We start from the raw sequence: 15561 nt of genomic DNA, 5'->3' as shown, positions 1-15561 counted from the left end.
ATTCAAAAACTAGTTTATGAATGTGTATTATGTGTAAATGTGATGAGGCAATTAAAGATGTTTATGGTTTCGCAGTCAGAACAGCCCTTTGAGGGAAACTGTAACTACAATGTGACCCGCGACAAACATCAGTGTGACACCCTGTCACGTAACGGGGCTCAAGGGTGGACCCAAATGCACGACTCCAGAGACAGCAGACAGTACAGAGGAAACCTTTATTCGGTCCGAGGTCTGAGATCAGGTAGACAGTTCAAACAATCCGTAGTACCAGTACGAATGGGCTTACGAGGGTGGTCAGTGGACAGGCGTGGGTCGGTGCACGGAGGTCAGAAGTCGAGAAAGCAGGAGTGCGGGAACGAGGCATTAAGAAGAACGATCTAGCGGAGTATTTGTCGTCCCCCGGGTCCTATATGTACTGGGTCTAATCAGTGGTCATGAGGCGCAGGTGTGCGCCTTCTTATTAGCTGGCCACGCCCAGCCCGGGCTGGAATCCAGGAGCATGACACACCCTTGATTTCATGTTTTCTCCCACTGTGCATTTGGGGGAATAAAAGGGAGCGTTAAGACAACTGTGATGATGTGACCACTACCTCTGGTTGCTATGGAAATAAGATTGTGGGTAAACATGCATAAATACATATACAGCATTCCCCAGGGGAGCCTGGATATTAAGGGTTGTGTTTAGTACAGTGGTGTTGGATGACTACATTATTCTAAGAGACATTCTAATACCTGGGCTAGTTTATGAAAGACAAACAGCTCTCAGTTTGATGCAGCACTTCAAACAATCTCATCATTAAAAATATTGTTAAATGAAGATGTTACTGATAATCACATCATAATTCAACTTGAATATATTTGTAAATGCATATTGTCATTGATGAGTAGGATCTTCCAAATTGTTACTTTTCAGGGGGAAAAAACGCCATTTTGCTTGACTAAACACGTCATTGTTCAAGTTGATATTATAATTTCTATTGGTCTATACAGTGCCCTGTGATTGGCTAGCAACCAGTTCCTCCTGCACAAAGATAGCTGGGATCAGCGACCCTTCTGAGGATAAGCGGCTCAGATAATGCACCGATACAGCACATGTATCTTTGTGTATCAACATCGACAGAACACCACCCACAGGTCACGTTCAACTGGTAAATTAATAAGATAAAATAATGCTAATTTATTGTGCGGTTGTTGATTCAAATAGTAAGAAACATCGCCACCGTCCACATGAAAGTTTGTGTGCGCACCAATTGCCCGACCTTTAATCCTTTTTAAAAAAAAAAAAAATGACTGTGGCTCAATTTTTCCCCAAACTCTTTTTCAAAGCTCTTTGATCCAGCAAAAAAAAAAAAAAAAACAAACAATGACCCTAACCTGTACGCAATTTAACTTTGCATCTGACGGCTTCCGTCGGCAGTGATTAATTTTTAACAAAACATGCTTATTCAGTTGTACCCAACCTAACTTTTAACTTTACCATCCATCCATTTTCTCTGCCGCTTATCCTAACGAGGGTCACGGGGAGCACTGGAGCCTATCCCAGCTGTCAACGGGCAGGAGGCGGGGTACACCCTGAACAGGTTGCCAGCCAATCGCAAGGCACATAGAGACATACAGCCGCACTCACAATCACACCTCGGGGCAATTTAGAGTGTCCAATTCATGTTGCATGTTTTTGGAATGTGGGGGGAAACCGGAGTGCCCACTTTTTCACTTATTATCCAAAAAACATCCAGACTTTCAATCACGTGGTGACTTAATACCGCATGGAGTGAAGGAAGATTCTGAGTTTTACATTTTCCAAGCGTTCATGAGAGTAACTAAATAGTATTGATTTGTGAAAAAAATGTAAAAAGTCATACAGTAAATTAGCTCTTCACGTGTACGTAACAGACGGTTGACTGTTTACTTGGTGTGAACAACCCATCGCCATTGCTTTAAATAATTTCAGGAGTGTTAGTTGCTCCATATTTGCATGCCGCAATGTGTGGTTAAAGAATACATGTACAGTATATAACATCCAGAACCAGCGCACCTATTCATACAACAAAATGTAAATAAACCCAGACTGAGCACGTAGACGGCAGATTTGTTTGTGAAGTGGAAGGCAACGTATCTTCGTCCTCTGATTGGCTCTCGGCTCTCCAAGCCAACATTCCACAGTAACTTCCCCACTGGCCGAGCGCGGTCGCTCGCTCACCTGAAGTCCCTGCACGCTCCGGCGGGCTGCCCAGTCCAAGTTCACATTGCCTCAGGCATCCCAGATCTGATCACCGGCTCCGCATTGGACCGAGATTACAGCGCAAACATGGTTGGATCGGTCACAGCTGTCATCACGCTGCTTGGGCTCTATTCGCTGCATCCTGCGGCTGGACAGGTAAGTGCACTGTGAGCAAATGGAAGAAAGTATAAAGGACTCACGGGGATTAAGTTTAGATTGTAAATTGTGTTCAAAGAGTTGGACTGGGAAGGCATCACAAATTTGAAGTGAGTCTAACCGTGCTAGAAAAATCACCTCTTACTCTACGAATACATTGAATATATCAGTGTCAAACCTCTTATTGAAACTGAATCTTGGAGAAATGTTTATCTTTGCTTCAGTTTGCACCTTTTTTAAAATTCCTATACACATTTTGGGGCCGTAAGGTTATACAGTATAAGAGTAAAGTTTGCTTGCGTATGTTTCATACAGTGCTTAGAGAGAGGAGACAAAAATGAGGGGCCAGGGGACCTGTCCAACAATTTTGCACTGCATACTTGCATGCCTCCTACGCGCTGTGCTAACGTCAACCATACATGTGAAAATGTGGTAGAAAGAGGCCTTTGACACGTACACTATAAACACCAGCCAAGCCCTGAACGACTGAACCCTCTCCAAACCGCGCTCATGTCCACAACAGAAATGTCTTTTCAACAAATATTGACTCTTCTTACGTAACTGTTGCTGGAAACACACGTTTTTGGTTACCTGAAAACATTCACGGGGTGCTAGGGGGGAAATTGCGCTGTGGAGAAAACATTTTTGGACAGTTTTAAGAAGTACAATAAAAGTAGCCATTGTCCATCCATCCATTTTCCGTAGACCTCATCCTCACTAGGGTTTGCGGCCCCGCTGCAGCGTATCGCAGCTCACTCTGGGCAAGACATGGGGTACACTATGAATTAGATATCCATCATTCATCCAGTTTCTTCACCGCCTATCCTCACGAGGGTCACGGGGAGTGCTGGAGCCTATTCCAGCTGTCAACGGGCAGGAGGCAAGGTACACCCTGAACTAGTTGCCGGCCAATCACAGGGCACATCGAGACAAACAGCCACACCCACAATACACCTAGGGGCAATTTAGAGCGTCCAATTAATGTTGCGTGTTTTCTGGGATGTGGGAGGAAACCGGAGTGCCCGGAGGAAACCCACCCAGGCACGGGGAGAACATGCAAACTACACACAGGTGGGTCCGGGATCTAACCCGGAACCTCAGAACTGTGACGCCAACGCTTTACTAGCTTATCCACCGTGTCGTCACTGAATTATATATTTAAAAAAAAAAAACATGCAGCATAATGCAGTTTAAACACACACACAAAACCGGAGCATGATTTAAATCCCAAAGAGCAGGTGCGAAAATGTTAAATTGCTGACTCGAACGGACTGTCGGCGACAGGTGGAAAAAGTAACGGGGCGTTAAGAAAGGGTAATAAAACTCATATTCCAATTATAAATTCATTACATGGGAAGATGAAAGGAAATCTTTGTACATTTCCAACACTTCATTGCGTGCTAGTCAATTGGCCTGCCATCCGGAAAAATAAGAACTAAGATAATAAGAAAACCACGTTAGCATCATCTGTTAAAAAGGTGTTTTCAAAAACACGTTTTTTGTGACATTAAACATTTTATATGCAATTTAGAATGCCTATTTATTGCTCACCCACCCGGCAACCAGTGCATATAAAAAACTAGTGTATAGAGGTGATTTTTTTTTTGACAGCAGACTACATCACCTTTTTTTTCCTCCTTTTGTGGTGGCTTCAAGTAGCGCTTCAAAACAAGGAGCGATTTCTCCTGAGATGACTGAGCCTTTCCTATCGGTGAGGTGACTTTTTAGGGAGGGTGAATTGTACACGAGCAAGACCGGAGCCCAGTTTGTCATCTCCATAGTGATGGTTTTGCACACGAAACATCCCCACGGATCGTATTGCATATTTAAAACATGGTGTTGCACTTTCGGTGGGGACTCCGACATTTTTTGGGCCAGGGCAAAGGACCTTAAGTGCAAGTTGAAGTTTGAAGCGGTAGAACTGCAAAACAAACATATTACTTTATATTATTACAGCAGTCACTGTGATTTGACGTCCGCGAATTTGCACAGTCGAGCATGAAAAATCACGCGTGTAAAATTTGTTACGAGTTGAAATACATATATATTGAAAGATGTCGCTTATTTTGTGTAGTCTTGACCAATGTTCCCTCTAAGCTGCGCCACTGCGCAATTGTGCAATTGTCCAAAACTCTCAGCGCACATGAAAACCGATCCAGTGAACCACACCGTGACGTCCATCCATCCATTTTCTTTGCCGCTGGTTGCGGGGAACAGCCGCACTCACAATCAGACCTAGGGGCAATTTAGAGTGTCCAATTTATGTTGCACGTTTTTGGGATGTGGGAGGAAACTGGACTCCCCGGACTAAACCCTCACAGGCACGGCGAGAACATGCAAACTCCACACAGGTGGGGCCAGGATCGAACCCGGGTCCTCAGAACTGTGAGGCCAACGCTTTACCAGCTGAGCCGCCATGCTGCCCCAGCCTGCCCTCCCTTTATTTATTTATTTATTTATTTATTTATTTATTCATTTATTTATTTATTTATTTATTTTAGCACAGAAGCACACAAGTCTATATCAACGAGCTGCTGCTCAGCCAACTTCTATTTCCGAGTTTACCTGACACCGCCCCCCTCCGCTCTTAAAGGGGGAACACTCATAACTACAAACAGAACTCAAAACCGCAACTTTATATCTGCGGGCATGACTGACCACACCTGTAAATTTTTCAAATGTGACTGATCACAGTGACAGAAATAAAGCAATAAATCAATTGAACCGCATAAAAGCCACATTTTTTTTTTTACATTTCACTCACCTGAGTCTGTGTTGTCATGGATGTTTGCGGCCATTCTGTGTTTACAGTGTACAGAAATGAGCCAGTTGCACGGCAGATTTGAGAGGAGGTTTGTCTTATCTGGCGTGACGCCTTCTTGTGCCTGCCACCAAGTCCACACGCGGATCATTCAGAAGCTCCAAAAATTCCATAGCTGTTTCGACAATATGCGGCAATACATTTTGCTGGGATTTCAACATTTTTTTTTCCACGCACTTAAAAGTTCTCCCTCCCATTTTGCCTGCGCTCTTCGGTTCATGTGTTGCATGCTTGTTATCACCTGATTTCAGATCAACTATTTCCAAAAACAAAATCAGCCAGCGCATTTTAGTAGGTTTGATAAATCAGATTGCTTGTGATAAATGGTGAGTGACCTCGCCTATAGCAAAGATAATGTAATTCTCCATAAGGTAATTTCTTCAGCCCTCTCAGTTTCCCTGATAGGAGACAGTTACGTAAGATTTTTTTCTTGCCAACAACACCCCCACGACCACGCCACATCTGAGAAGTAAAGTGGGAACATTCAGTCTCCGACTTACAGTACGTGCTTGTGAGGAGAGACGTTCCATCACGCAAAAATACTTAGGTTGGGCAAACACACTTTCATCCAAGTACGTTCACGTCTATATCAAACAGCACAAGTCTGTGTACTATGCTGACTTTCAACAGGATTGCATTCGCATCAGAGCTGATTTGAAGGGTTCAGTCCCAACATTGACTCTGCACTTTTGGCCGGACGTACTTGCCTCTTAAGTGATATTTACGTAACGTGCTGTAATATTTGTCCTTGCATTCCTTGAATATGGAAGACATTTTAAAAGCGAGCTAAAGTTTAAACTTGAAATACATCAGATGTTTCAAGTAGAATTGCAGTTCAGGGAGTTTTTGTTCCGGGAGTAATACTGTAACGGACTAAATTTGCTGTGGTCTCACTTTGGGATCCCAGGACTGTTCAAGCAGAATGGAAATACAAGGATCCTTGAAGCAGATCCAGAAACTTCTCTCAGCTCATGAAGCCTCCTACTTACAAAGCCTACGCAACCTGAAGAAAAAAATAAACCTACTGCAAAGTAACACAGGGAGGCCCACTTCCAGAACCATCAATAGTAAGGTTTACACTGGGTAACACTCGCTTTTTAAAAAAAATAATACCAGTATTTGTGTAATGTTATCTATAATTGTCATGTTTGGATTGATTATATCCTCAAGGTACTTGCCCAAAACCGGATGTCCCGAGCAATGGGAGGAAACTGGGAAAATCGCAGAGCGTGGGCCACGAGGTTCACTTTTTGTGTGACCCTGGCTATGAACTTGTGGGACCAGAAAGCAGAATTTGTCAGGAGAACCTGAACTGGAGCGGCAAGCAGCCGACATGCAGAGGTGAACGTGACTGACATTCCCTAAACTCTATTAAGTTGGTGATCCAGGGTCAAACTTGCTTTTAGATGTTCCTGACATTTTTCAAAGAGCTTACTTGACTTAAGTATAAGTCAAAATACACATTATTTGGGTAAAGCTCAACTCTAGTCATTTTAAGATAGATATCATTTTTAAAACGTTATTTTAATGCACACACTCATTACTTGACGAGATTTGTTCAGCAATTCATTCTCTAGTCTCTCTAGCTGTGAGTACAAGAGTCATTCTTTCGTGGAATCAAAACTTTTTTTCACGCAAACCACTTCCATCTTGGTCTGTCTTCACTCAGAAGTCAACGAATGTGCGTCCATCCCATGCCTGAATGGCGGAACGTGTCTGGATGAAGTTAACGAGTTTTCTTGCATCTGTCCCAAAGGCTGGGCCGGAGAAACCTGCCAAAGTCCAGTGCCAACATGTATGTATAACACAATAACTACAAAGTCACTCCTTCACTGTAGCACAGCAGGGGTGGCCAGACTTTTTCACCCCAAGATCTACTTTTTAAGCAGCCAGCCTCTCGCGAGCCACCGACAACGCGGGGGGGCACTTTATTGTCTGTGCTTTCATCCTGGATCAGGCTGTGCCAAGGCGGAATTTTAAAAATGACACACCATCTCATCCAGCACTTTCTACTTTGTTTGGCTTCAGACCAGACCTTTCCCACTCGGAAAAGAGAAAATCTCATCCAGTTTAACCACGTTTTCTTCGAATATTCACATACTCCGAGAGTCATTGCATCTTAAAACAACACCATTTCTTTTTTTAACTTTCTCCATTAATATCAAAAGTAAACAGAAGCAGCATGTCTAGCTCGTCTTTGCTCTACGTTGCCCAGACTGTGTTGCTAACTAAAGCAGCGGTGGTGGACGCTGTCACTATAAAACACATTGATGGGCTGCGTAAGTACTGTAACATTTGTAATTCTGAGTGTACATCTTTAGGAGCGGAGGGGGGGGTGGTGATGGAAGGTAAACTAGGGTAAGGTGTTTGGCGGTGCAGCGGACGTTGTGAGAGAAATTTCCATGTGCTGCTTAAAAGACACCAGTGGCTTTATATTTTCATTTTTTACAGTACGTATGTGAATTGTGCCATTGGATGTAACAACCAGTCATCCCTCACTCATTGAATCACATTGCAAAATGCCCCAAACTGAATAGCTGGATGTTATACTTTCAATTTGCATTGGATTATTATTTTTTTTTTTTTGCGCGCAACGCAGAATATCTGCAAAGAGACTGCATCAGCGGTGCACAACTGTGCACCCACACAGTTTAGAGGGAACATTGGCTGACGTCTTTTTTTTTTGGCACGCTCTCCTGTGATCGACTAAGACTGCCTCGCGATTCGCAATCGACGCATTGAGCACCTTTGGTGTAGCACATTTAATTTAAATGAGAGATTCAATGACAGCATTCACCTGGCATCATTTAAAATGTCTTTTGTCAACTCCAATTAAAGTTCAGAGGTTCTCGCAGGCTTTTACTTTTTTTTTTTTTTTGGAGCTGCAGGTTCTGTGGTAACACTGACTGGTACTTGGAACACAGTTCATAATTCCGTCTACCTTGAAACAGCTCCAAAGAATGGTGCTGCCAACATCGCGCTTCACTGCAGGTGTGGTGTTTTTTGGGTGATGAGCAGTGTTGTTCACGCTAAACATGGCTTTTGGAAGCCCGGTTTCACTGGACCATAACAAAAGCTCTCTCCCTCTCTATGTTATGGTCTGATGAAACCAGGGTCTAACTTTATGGCCATAATTCCCAGAGTTTGGGTTTGGGTAAAACACAACACTCCTTGTCATCAAAACAACACCATTAACCTAAGTTTGAATGTGATCAACCAAAATAAGAGGGTGTGCGCACTTGTGCAACCACATTATCTTAGTTGGAAACATTTTTTTGTTGTTGTTTATATTTGAGCTGGAAAGGTTATAGGCCACTGTGGAAACAGTTTTAAATCAAACCTTTGGTTTTGTTTTAATATCACAAGACCCCGTCATTTGAATAGGGCTGCGTAGACATTTTCTATCCACTGCATATGTAATATTTTTGATACAGCTCTTGTTCTGGATATCATTAGAACGTGCAGCTGTACCTAATGAAGTGTCTGGTCACAGTCGACTACAGATTTATGTAAATCCAGAACCAACACTTTTTTCTTTTTTTTTTTTTTTAAACAAGGCATTCCCTGGTTCACAAAAGGAGATTACTCTGCTCAGTGGTTTGGTTGGCCAATACAAGTCAATGCTGCAACCCACAAAGTCGGATTTATTGAATTTAAGCCTAAAGTCCTGGACAGTTTCTGGGTGAGCGGTCGTCTTCTCCCCGATGCACAGCTGCGGAATACCAAGAGCCCTTATATCTGAAGCCCAGTTTATTCTTTTTTTTTCACATTTCTCCCTCAATTATGAGGTGTAATCAGTCAGTGGGTAGTGTGAATTCTGGGCTTCCTGCAAGAGCTTTATCTGCTCCCTGTGGCTAGCATGGTGAAAAGAGTTTGTTTCCTGCTTTTCTGTATATTCAAGATTGTTTTTTTTTTTCAAATTAAAATATGCAAGCACACCACCCTTCACATTGGCACTTAGCCTTCAGAAGGTTCTGAGTTTTTTGTTTTTTTTTTTGTATCTCTTGTTGCACAGTCTACATGTGTGAATTTGTTTGTCGATGAAAGCGAGGAACATGAAGGAAGTCTCCACGAACCAGTCTGAGAACGCTGGGGATGGTGAAATTGTAATTTCACGTACACGGCGTGCGTGACGTCACTCGCGTTTGATACTGATCTTGAAGTTTGAATGCAAATAAGCAACTGCCATTTTCTAACAGCTCTTATTTCATCCATTAACGCTTATTTATGAATGAACAGTCGTGTGATTTTGATTCTGATTCATTTAACTTTTTCTCAATGGTTAACTCAATGAGGGAGCATAGCAGTTGAGTGGTTAGCGCATTTGCCTCAGAGTTCTGGGATGTGGGTTCAAATCCAGAATCCAGCGTTCCTGTGTGGGCTTTTTTGAACGATTCCAGCATCTTCACACATTCAAAAAATATGCATTTTAGGTTAATTAAACCCTGTGCGGCGGCACGGTGGATCATCTGGGAAAGCGTTGGCCTCACAGTTCCGAGGTCCCGGTTTCAATCTCGGACCTTCCTGTGTGGAGTTTGCATGTTCTCTCCGTGCCTGCGTGGGTTTCCTCCGGGCACTCCGGTTTCCTCCCGTATCCCCAAAAACATGCAACATTAATTGTACACTCTAAATTGCCCGTAGGTGTGATTGTGAGTGCAGTTGTTCATCTCGCCGTGCTCTGCGATTGGCTGGAAATTTCCCACGACCCTCGTGAGGATAAGTGGCAAAGAAAATGGATGGATGGATAGGTTAATTAGGATGATCCAGTATAGTGTCTACTCTACTGCACTGCAGAATCACGTTATCACGTCTGACGGTATCGGTCAAAAGCGACCATTTTTATTCATCCCTTTGATCATTTCTCATTGGATTTCGCTCGCGTCCCCAATGACTTAAGAGTCCTTGAGCTGATTCAGTGAGGCCAAATCTAACTCCAACTTCCAGTGACCTTTACTGACTTCCTTCCTCAGTCTTTGCCACCATGACAAACACGTCGGCCGCCACATCCCCGGGATCTGCCGCCGCTACCCTGGCAGCTGACACGGCCGGGTCCTTTGTGCGTCCATCACGTTGCAGCACCGTGCAGGGGACCACCCACTGCACTTGCGAGCCAGGATATACCATCTCTGGCAGAGACAGCACCACTTGCACCGGTATCACTAATAAGTCGTGTCAAAAGCAAACGCTCGAGCAATATGTTTTTACATTGAGTGTATTTCTTTTTTCGTCGCAGACATAGATGAATGCGAGTTGTTTCATAACGGTCAGGCTGGGAAGCTCTGCCTGCACACATGCGTTAACACCGCCGGAGGTTACCGCTGCTCCTGTCCTGCTGGATATAATGTGACCCGCGATGGACGCAGCTGTAAAGGTGCGTGTTTATTGGAAAGCGTTGACTTTTTATCAGATTTATAAACACACCGTGTGGGCAAAGGTATTTGCCAATGTACGCTTTACATCTCCAAGGGCTGAATATACTCAATTATGAATCTATTAGGCACGGTGGATCAGATGGAAAGCGTTGGCCTAACAGTTCTAAGGTCCCGGGTTTGATCACAGATGAGCCTGTGTGGAGTTTGCATGCGCTCCGGTTTCCTCACACCTCCCAAAAACGTGCAACATGAATTGGACACTCTAAATTGCCCATAGGTGTGATTGTGGGTGCGGCTGTTTATCTCCACGACCAGTTCAGGGTGTACTCTGCTTCCTGCTCGGTGACGGCTGGGATAGGCTCCGGCACCCCCTGCAACCCTTGTGAGGATAAGTGGTAAAGAAAATGGATGGATGGATGAATGAATCTATTATTTATATTTTGGGACAGGTCTTCCCTTTGCAGCTGTGTAGACCATTTTATAATGCTTCTTAACAGGAGGTTTATATTAGTTTTACTTTAACGATAGGTAATCAGGGTACTTCTGGGTTGCAGAAAGTAATTGATTACTAATGACCTTAAAGGAAACAATGAATTACAGTATGTTTGCAGTTATGCTGCCAGATATCCCCCAACAGGTTTGTTGTTTTCCGATTAAGAAAAGGAAAAATCAAAAAAAATTAAGATGACTCCAGTAGAACCTGTGGGTGAAGAAAATCAAGTGGATGTCATAAATGGCTCTACACAGAAGATCGTAAGACCGCCTGCTGGCCACTTCTCCAAGCATTTACTCACAGCTTTGTAGAAAATGTTTTGTTCAGTTGTCCATGAATAATTTACCAAAACATAATGGCTCCCCTCCTAAACACTAAATATCCCTTGTGCTGAATTTCCCTTGTCGGTGAATTTCCTTTGTAAAATAAAAGAGCATGTGCCCTTAATCACTCTATTATGCCATTAATCATGCCGAGCAACAGAACGGTCCTTTAATTAGCAAGTCTCTCAATAATCATGCTAAATATGTCTGACATCCCACCATCGAGCCGGCTCACCCATTCGGCAATACAGTACACGCAATGTTAAAGGTGCCCTCACCGACAAGGGGCGCCACAAAATTGGAGGGAGATCACTAATAATATCCATCCATTTTCTTAGCCGCTTATCCACACAAGAGTTGGGGGAGTGCTGGAGCCTCTCCCACTTGTCAAACAGCCGCACTCACAATCACGCCTAGGGGCAATTTAGAGTGTCCCATTAACGTTGCATGTTTTTGGGATGAGGGACTAAACCGGAGTGCCCGGAAGAAAACCCACGCAGACACGGGGAGAACATGCAAACTCCACACAGGCGCGGCTGGGATCAAACCCTGGACCTCAGAACTGTGACGCCAGCACTTTACAGCTAATCCACCGTGCCGCCACTTATAATATCCATCCATTCTTTTTCTGAACCACTTATCCTTTACTAGAGTTGCAGGTGTACCTCTTAAATGCCTCATTAGCTAACACAGATTATGAATTAACATCGATTCAAACGTAACGCAATGCCTAATTCATATTACTACAAATGATGACACCAAATAACTCCCCCTCCGTGTGATCGCTCATTGTGACGGGAAGAATAGAACATTGTAAACATGTCGGACTGACCTAAAATGTCCCAAGTACGGGGAAGGGGGAAAAAAGAGCTCAAACTACGATAATGAAATGAAGCATCACTTGTACTTAGCACGGTGTACTGTGAAGGGAATGCTAACTTGTGGTGCTGTCTGACCCCACCCAGAAATACATGTGATGTCAAGATTAATATATATATTTATATATATACACAACAGCGTCCTCTCCTCTCAGAAGGTTTCTTTGAAAATGTGGGTCATGAAGAGGTTACCATAATATGTTTTCTCCCAACTCACAACCTTCTGTTTGCATGCCTCTCTAAATTGAGTTTTTCATGCAAGATGCATGATGAATGAAACTTTTGTGACCCCCCCGCCACCCATGTTGTTTCCGCTTCCTCGCAGACATTGACGAGTGCGCCAGCAGACAAAATAACTGCAGCAAGGAGCAGACGTGCATCAACACGTATGGAGGTTTCCAGTGCGTTCGCGCCGACTGTCCGAAGATCCCTCATGCCTCTTACGTCAAAACATCACCGATGTAAGACTGAAGTGTGCACTCAGTGGAAAAAAAAAAAAAAAAATCTCAATTCAATTCTCAATGAATAAAAGGACTGAATAAAAAAAAAAAAGAGAAAAAAGGCCCATTTTTGATTGCGACTGCTAGTGCAGTTATGTTACTATATATGTTATATATATAATATTGCGGTTGGAGTTACATCCTTATGACCATTTGTAAACTACAACCAAAATAATAACTGCATTGACACCTCTCGTGGAATTTTGTGGAAACAATCGCAGCCTTGTTATTCTACTTCCTCTTGTTATCCTTTCTTTCAAGGCGCTGCGAGCGGAACCCCTGCCCCGTGGATAACACGTTGTGCTCCCAGGCTCCAAATTCTTTCTCCTACCATTACCTGGCAGTCGTGTCCAACCTGTCAGCTCCCCGCGTCATGTTCCGGGTTTCGGCGTTGCGCCCGATAGGTGACACGCTTCGCTTCTCCCTGCTGGGCGGACGGCAGGCTCGGCGTCACTTCACGGTCCAGCGTTCGGATCGCCTGACGGGTCAGCTGACGCTGAGCAGCCCGGTTCAGGGCCCCGCCACTCTGGAGGCCGAGGTGGAGATGAGCGAGCTGGAGAGACGCGTCCAGCTGGGCAGGTACATCACCAAAGTTACCATGTTTGTTTCGCAATATGAGTTTTAAAACAAACAAGACGGGGAGGACCAAAGAGTCAAAGGTCAAACTTTGTCGCGTAAATGCTTATTAAAGTAAAAATAAACCAGCAAAGTGCCTTTCATGTAGTTGGCGGTACAGCTGTTCTTGCACTGCTGCATGATGGCTTTATCACGAGATACAAGATTCATACAGAAATGAAAATATATTTCTAATTCTTTATGGATTAATCAGTGTGTATTACATGTAATTCACAAGTTAAATGACCTTTTTTCTAAATTCTGTCATAATAAAGGAATTATTTTGCATAACAAAATTGTATTCAGGTGATTCCCAACCATGGCACCATGACAGTGTGGCATACTAGTACGCATTCAGAGATCGCCACTTTTCTTTTAAAGAAGAGAGGGAACCCCCCACCCTGAAAAAAAAATCACCATTTTCTATACTTGTTGAGACAGTTATAACTTGGCAGTAGCACATGATATGTGGAAAAAAAATGTTTCTGGCCCCGTCTTGTGCCTCTAATTTGATATACCACTGACCCCGAGGAAAAACAATTCATCAGACGGAAGGTGCGATTTAGTAGGTGCCAATCATTTGTCGTGCACGCACCTAAAAATTCAACGTCAACATTTAGTGCTTTCGTTACATTCCATTCTGTACTCTTTTGGTTTTCTTTCTTCAGGCACAGTGGTTTTGTGTTTATAAAATCATAGGCACGAGATGGGGCCAAAGATAACTTTTTTTTTGATAGATCCCATTTATTTATGGACTACAGTATATATATATTTTTACCCAAATTGAGTGGAGGGAGGCGGCACGGTGGCGCAGCTGGTACAGCGTTGGCCTCACAGTTCTGAGGTCCCGGGTTCAATCCTGGACCCGCCTGTGTGGAGTTTGCATGAGCTCCCCGTGCCTGCGAGGGTTTACCTCCGGGCACTCCGGTTTCCTCCCACATTCCAAAACCATGCAACATTAATTGGACTCTTTAAATTGCCCCTAGGTGTGATTGTGGGTGCGGCTGTTTGTCTCGATGTGCCCTGCGATTGGCTGGCAACCGGTTCAGGGTGTACCCCGCCTCCTGCCCGTTGACAGCTGGGATAGGCTCCAGCACTCCCCGTTCATACAGTAGGCTGAGTCCATTTGTGAGTACATATAGACGAGATCATCATTATTTCAAGATACTATATGCTTTCTGTGACATTTTTGTTTGGTTGTGCGACGTGAGATTTTCGGAATGCAAAATGGCTGCCTTGGCTGAATAAAGGTTGGGAAACACTGTTCTAGACATTATTGTCAAAAGTCTTATCTGACTAAAGCGCTCCTCCTTCTGAACCTGAAGTATGTTGGTGCCGATGTGAAATTACAAATGCATGAAATTCTATTGTATGTATTAAAATGTGCCATATTGATTTTTTTTTAACAAAATTAAAATGTGTCAACAAATAGCGTGGTCTTTCTTTATGTAAAAAAAAAATGTCATAAAGGCATTTCTGAATTTGGCCTTCAAGGAAACGAGACGTACATGTGAGCTATGCTGCAACATTTTCGGTGTCAAAAGAGTCCACAGAGCAGAGCTGTTCTGCAAACAGAGCGCCAAATACATCCTGCTCAAAGAGCTACTATGTTCGTACAGTGCATGAATAACCTGATTGCTTTAATTCCTCCAAAATAACCTGCTCGTGCAACTCGCACAGTAAACGTGTGTGAGCAATGACTCGTCTATTTGACGTGTGGTAATAAATGGTTTATAAATGTGTGAAATATTCCAATTAAAAACTGCCTATATGTGGATAGTGAGGAATTGTTACCACCAAACAGTTTGTGTTGAAGTACGACTGCTCCGGCGAGTTATGGCAGATGCAGAGGCTGAGGCACGACAACACAGTCGAGCACGGAGACCGTGCGATCCTCATCAAAAATGATGCCCGGGGAGGGCATACGGAAAGTGATAGCTGGAAAGAGAAAGCCCAATCAAAGAGTCGTGGACCGTCATGTCGGCCCATCACTGCTGACTGGATTGAAGAGCGGTCTTTATTTACATTGCCAAAAAAAAAGTGCCCTCAATCTCCTTCCCCATTCCCTCTATTTTAAATGACTGCCGTGGTGTCCATTTTTCAGGGGTTCACAAACACATTACTTTTAAGGCCGTTCCTAATTAATGCAAAATTTCTGCTTCGTGACAAGATAAGACACGCT

At 43.6% G+C, this 15561-nt stretch overlaps 1 protein-coding gene across 2 annotated transcripts in view; it reads left to right on the top strand.

The window, feature by feature from the left end:
• LOC133497904 (fibulin-7-like) overlaps window positions 1–14148 on the top strand; it is a 49833-nt gene extending 35685 nt beyond the window's left edge. Inside the window, exons 1-8 of one of the 2 annotated variants that reach the window (XM_061814164.1) lie at window positions 2309–2377; window positions 6106–6265; window positions 6369–6539; window positions 6868–6993; window positions 10169–10351; window positions 10432–10569; window positions 12590–12725; window positions 13026–14148. In XM_061814164.1, the coding sequence (XP_061670148.1) occupies window positions 2309–2377; window positions 6106–6265; window positions 6369–6539; window positions 6868–6993; window positions 10169–10351; window positions 10432–10569; window positions 12590–12725; window positions 13026–13389 (1347 nt within the window). In that variant the 3' untranslated portion in view covers window positions 13390–14148. Of the gene's footprint in view, window positions 1–2308; window positions 2378–6105; window positions 6266–6368; window positions 6540–6867; window positions 6994–10168; window positions 10352–10431; window positions 10570–12589; window positions 12726–13025 lie in introns of those variants that run through there. The other variant, XM_061814163.1, reaches the window with a different exon arrangement.
• The last annotated feature ends 1413 nt before the right edge of the window (window positions 14149–15561 follow it).

This window comes from Syngnathoides biaculeatus, chromosome 3 (assembly GCF_019802595.1).
Source record: "Syngnathoides biaculeatus isolate LvHL_M chromosome 3, ASM1980259v1, whole genome shotgun sequence".
In the NCBI taxonomy this organism is placed as follows: domain Eukaryota; kingdom Metazoa; phylum Chordata; class Actinopteri; order Syngnathiformes; family Syngnathidae; genus Syngnathoides; species Syngnathoides biaculeatus.
This window is presented reverse-complemented; position numbering and strand designations above follow the sequence as displayed.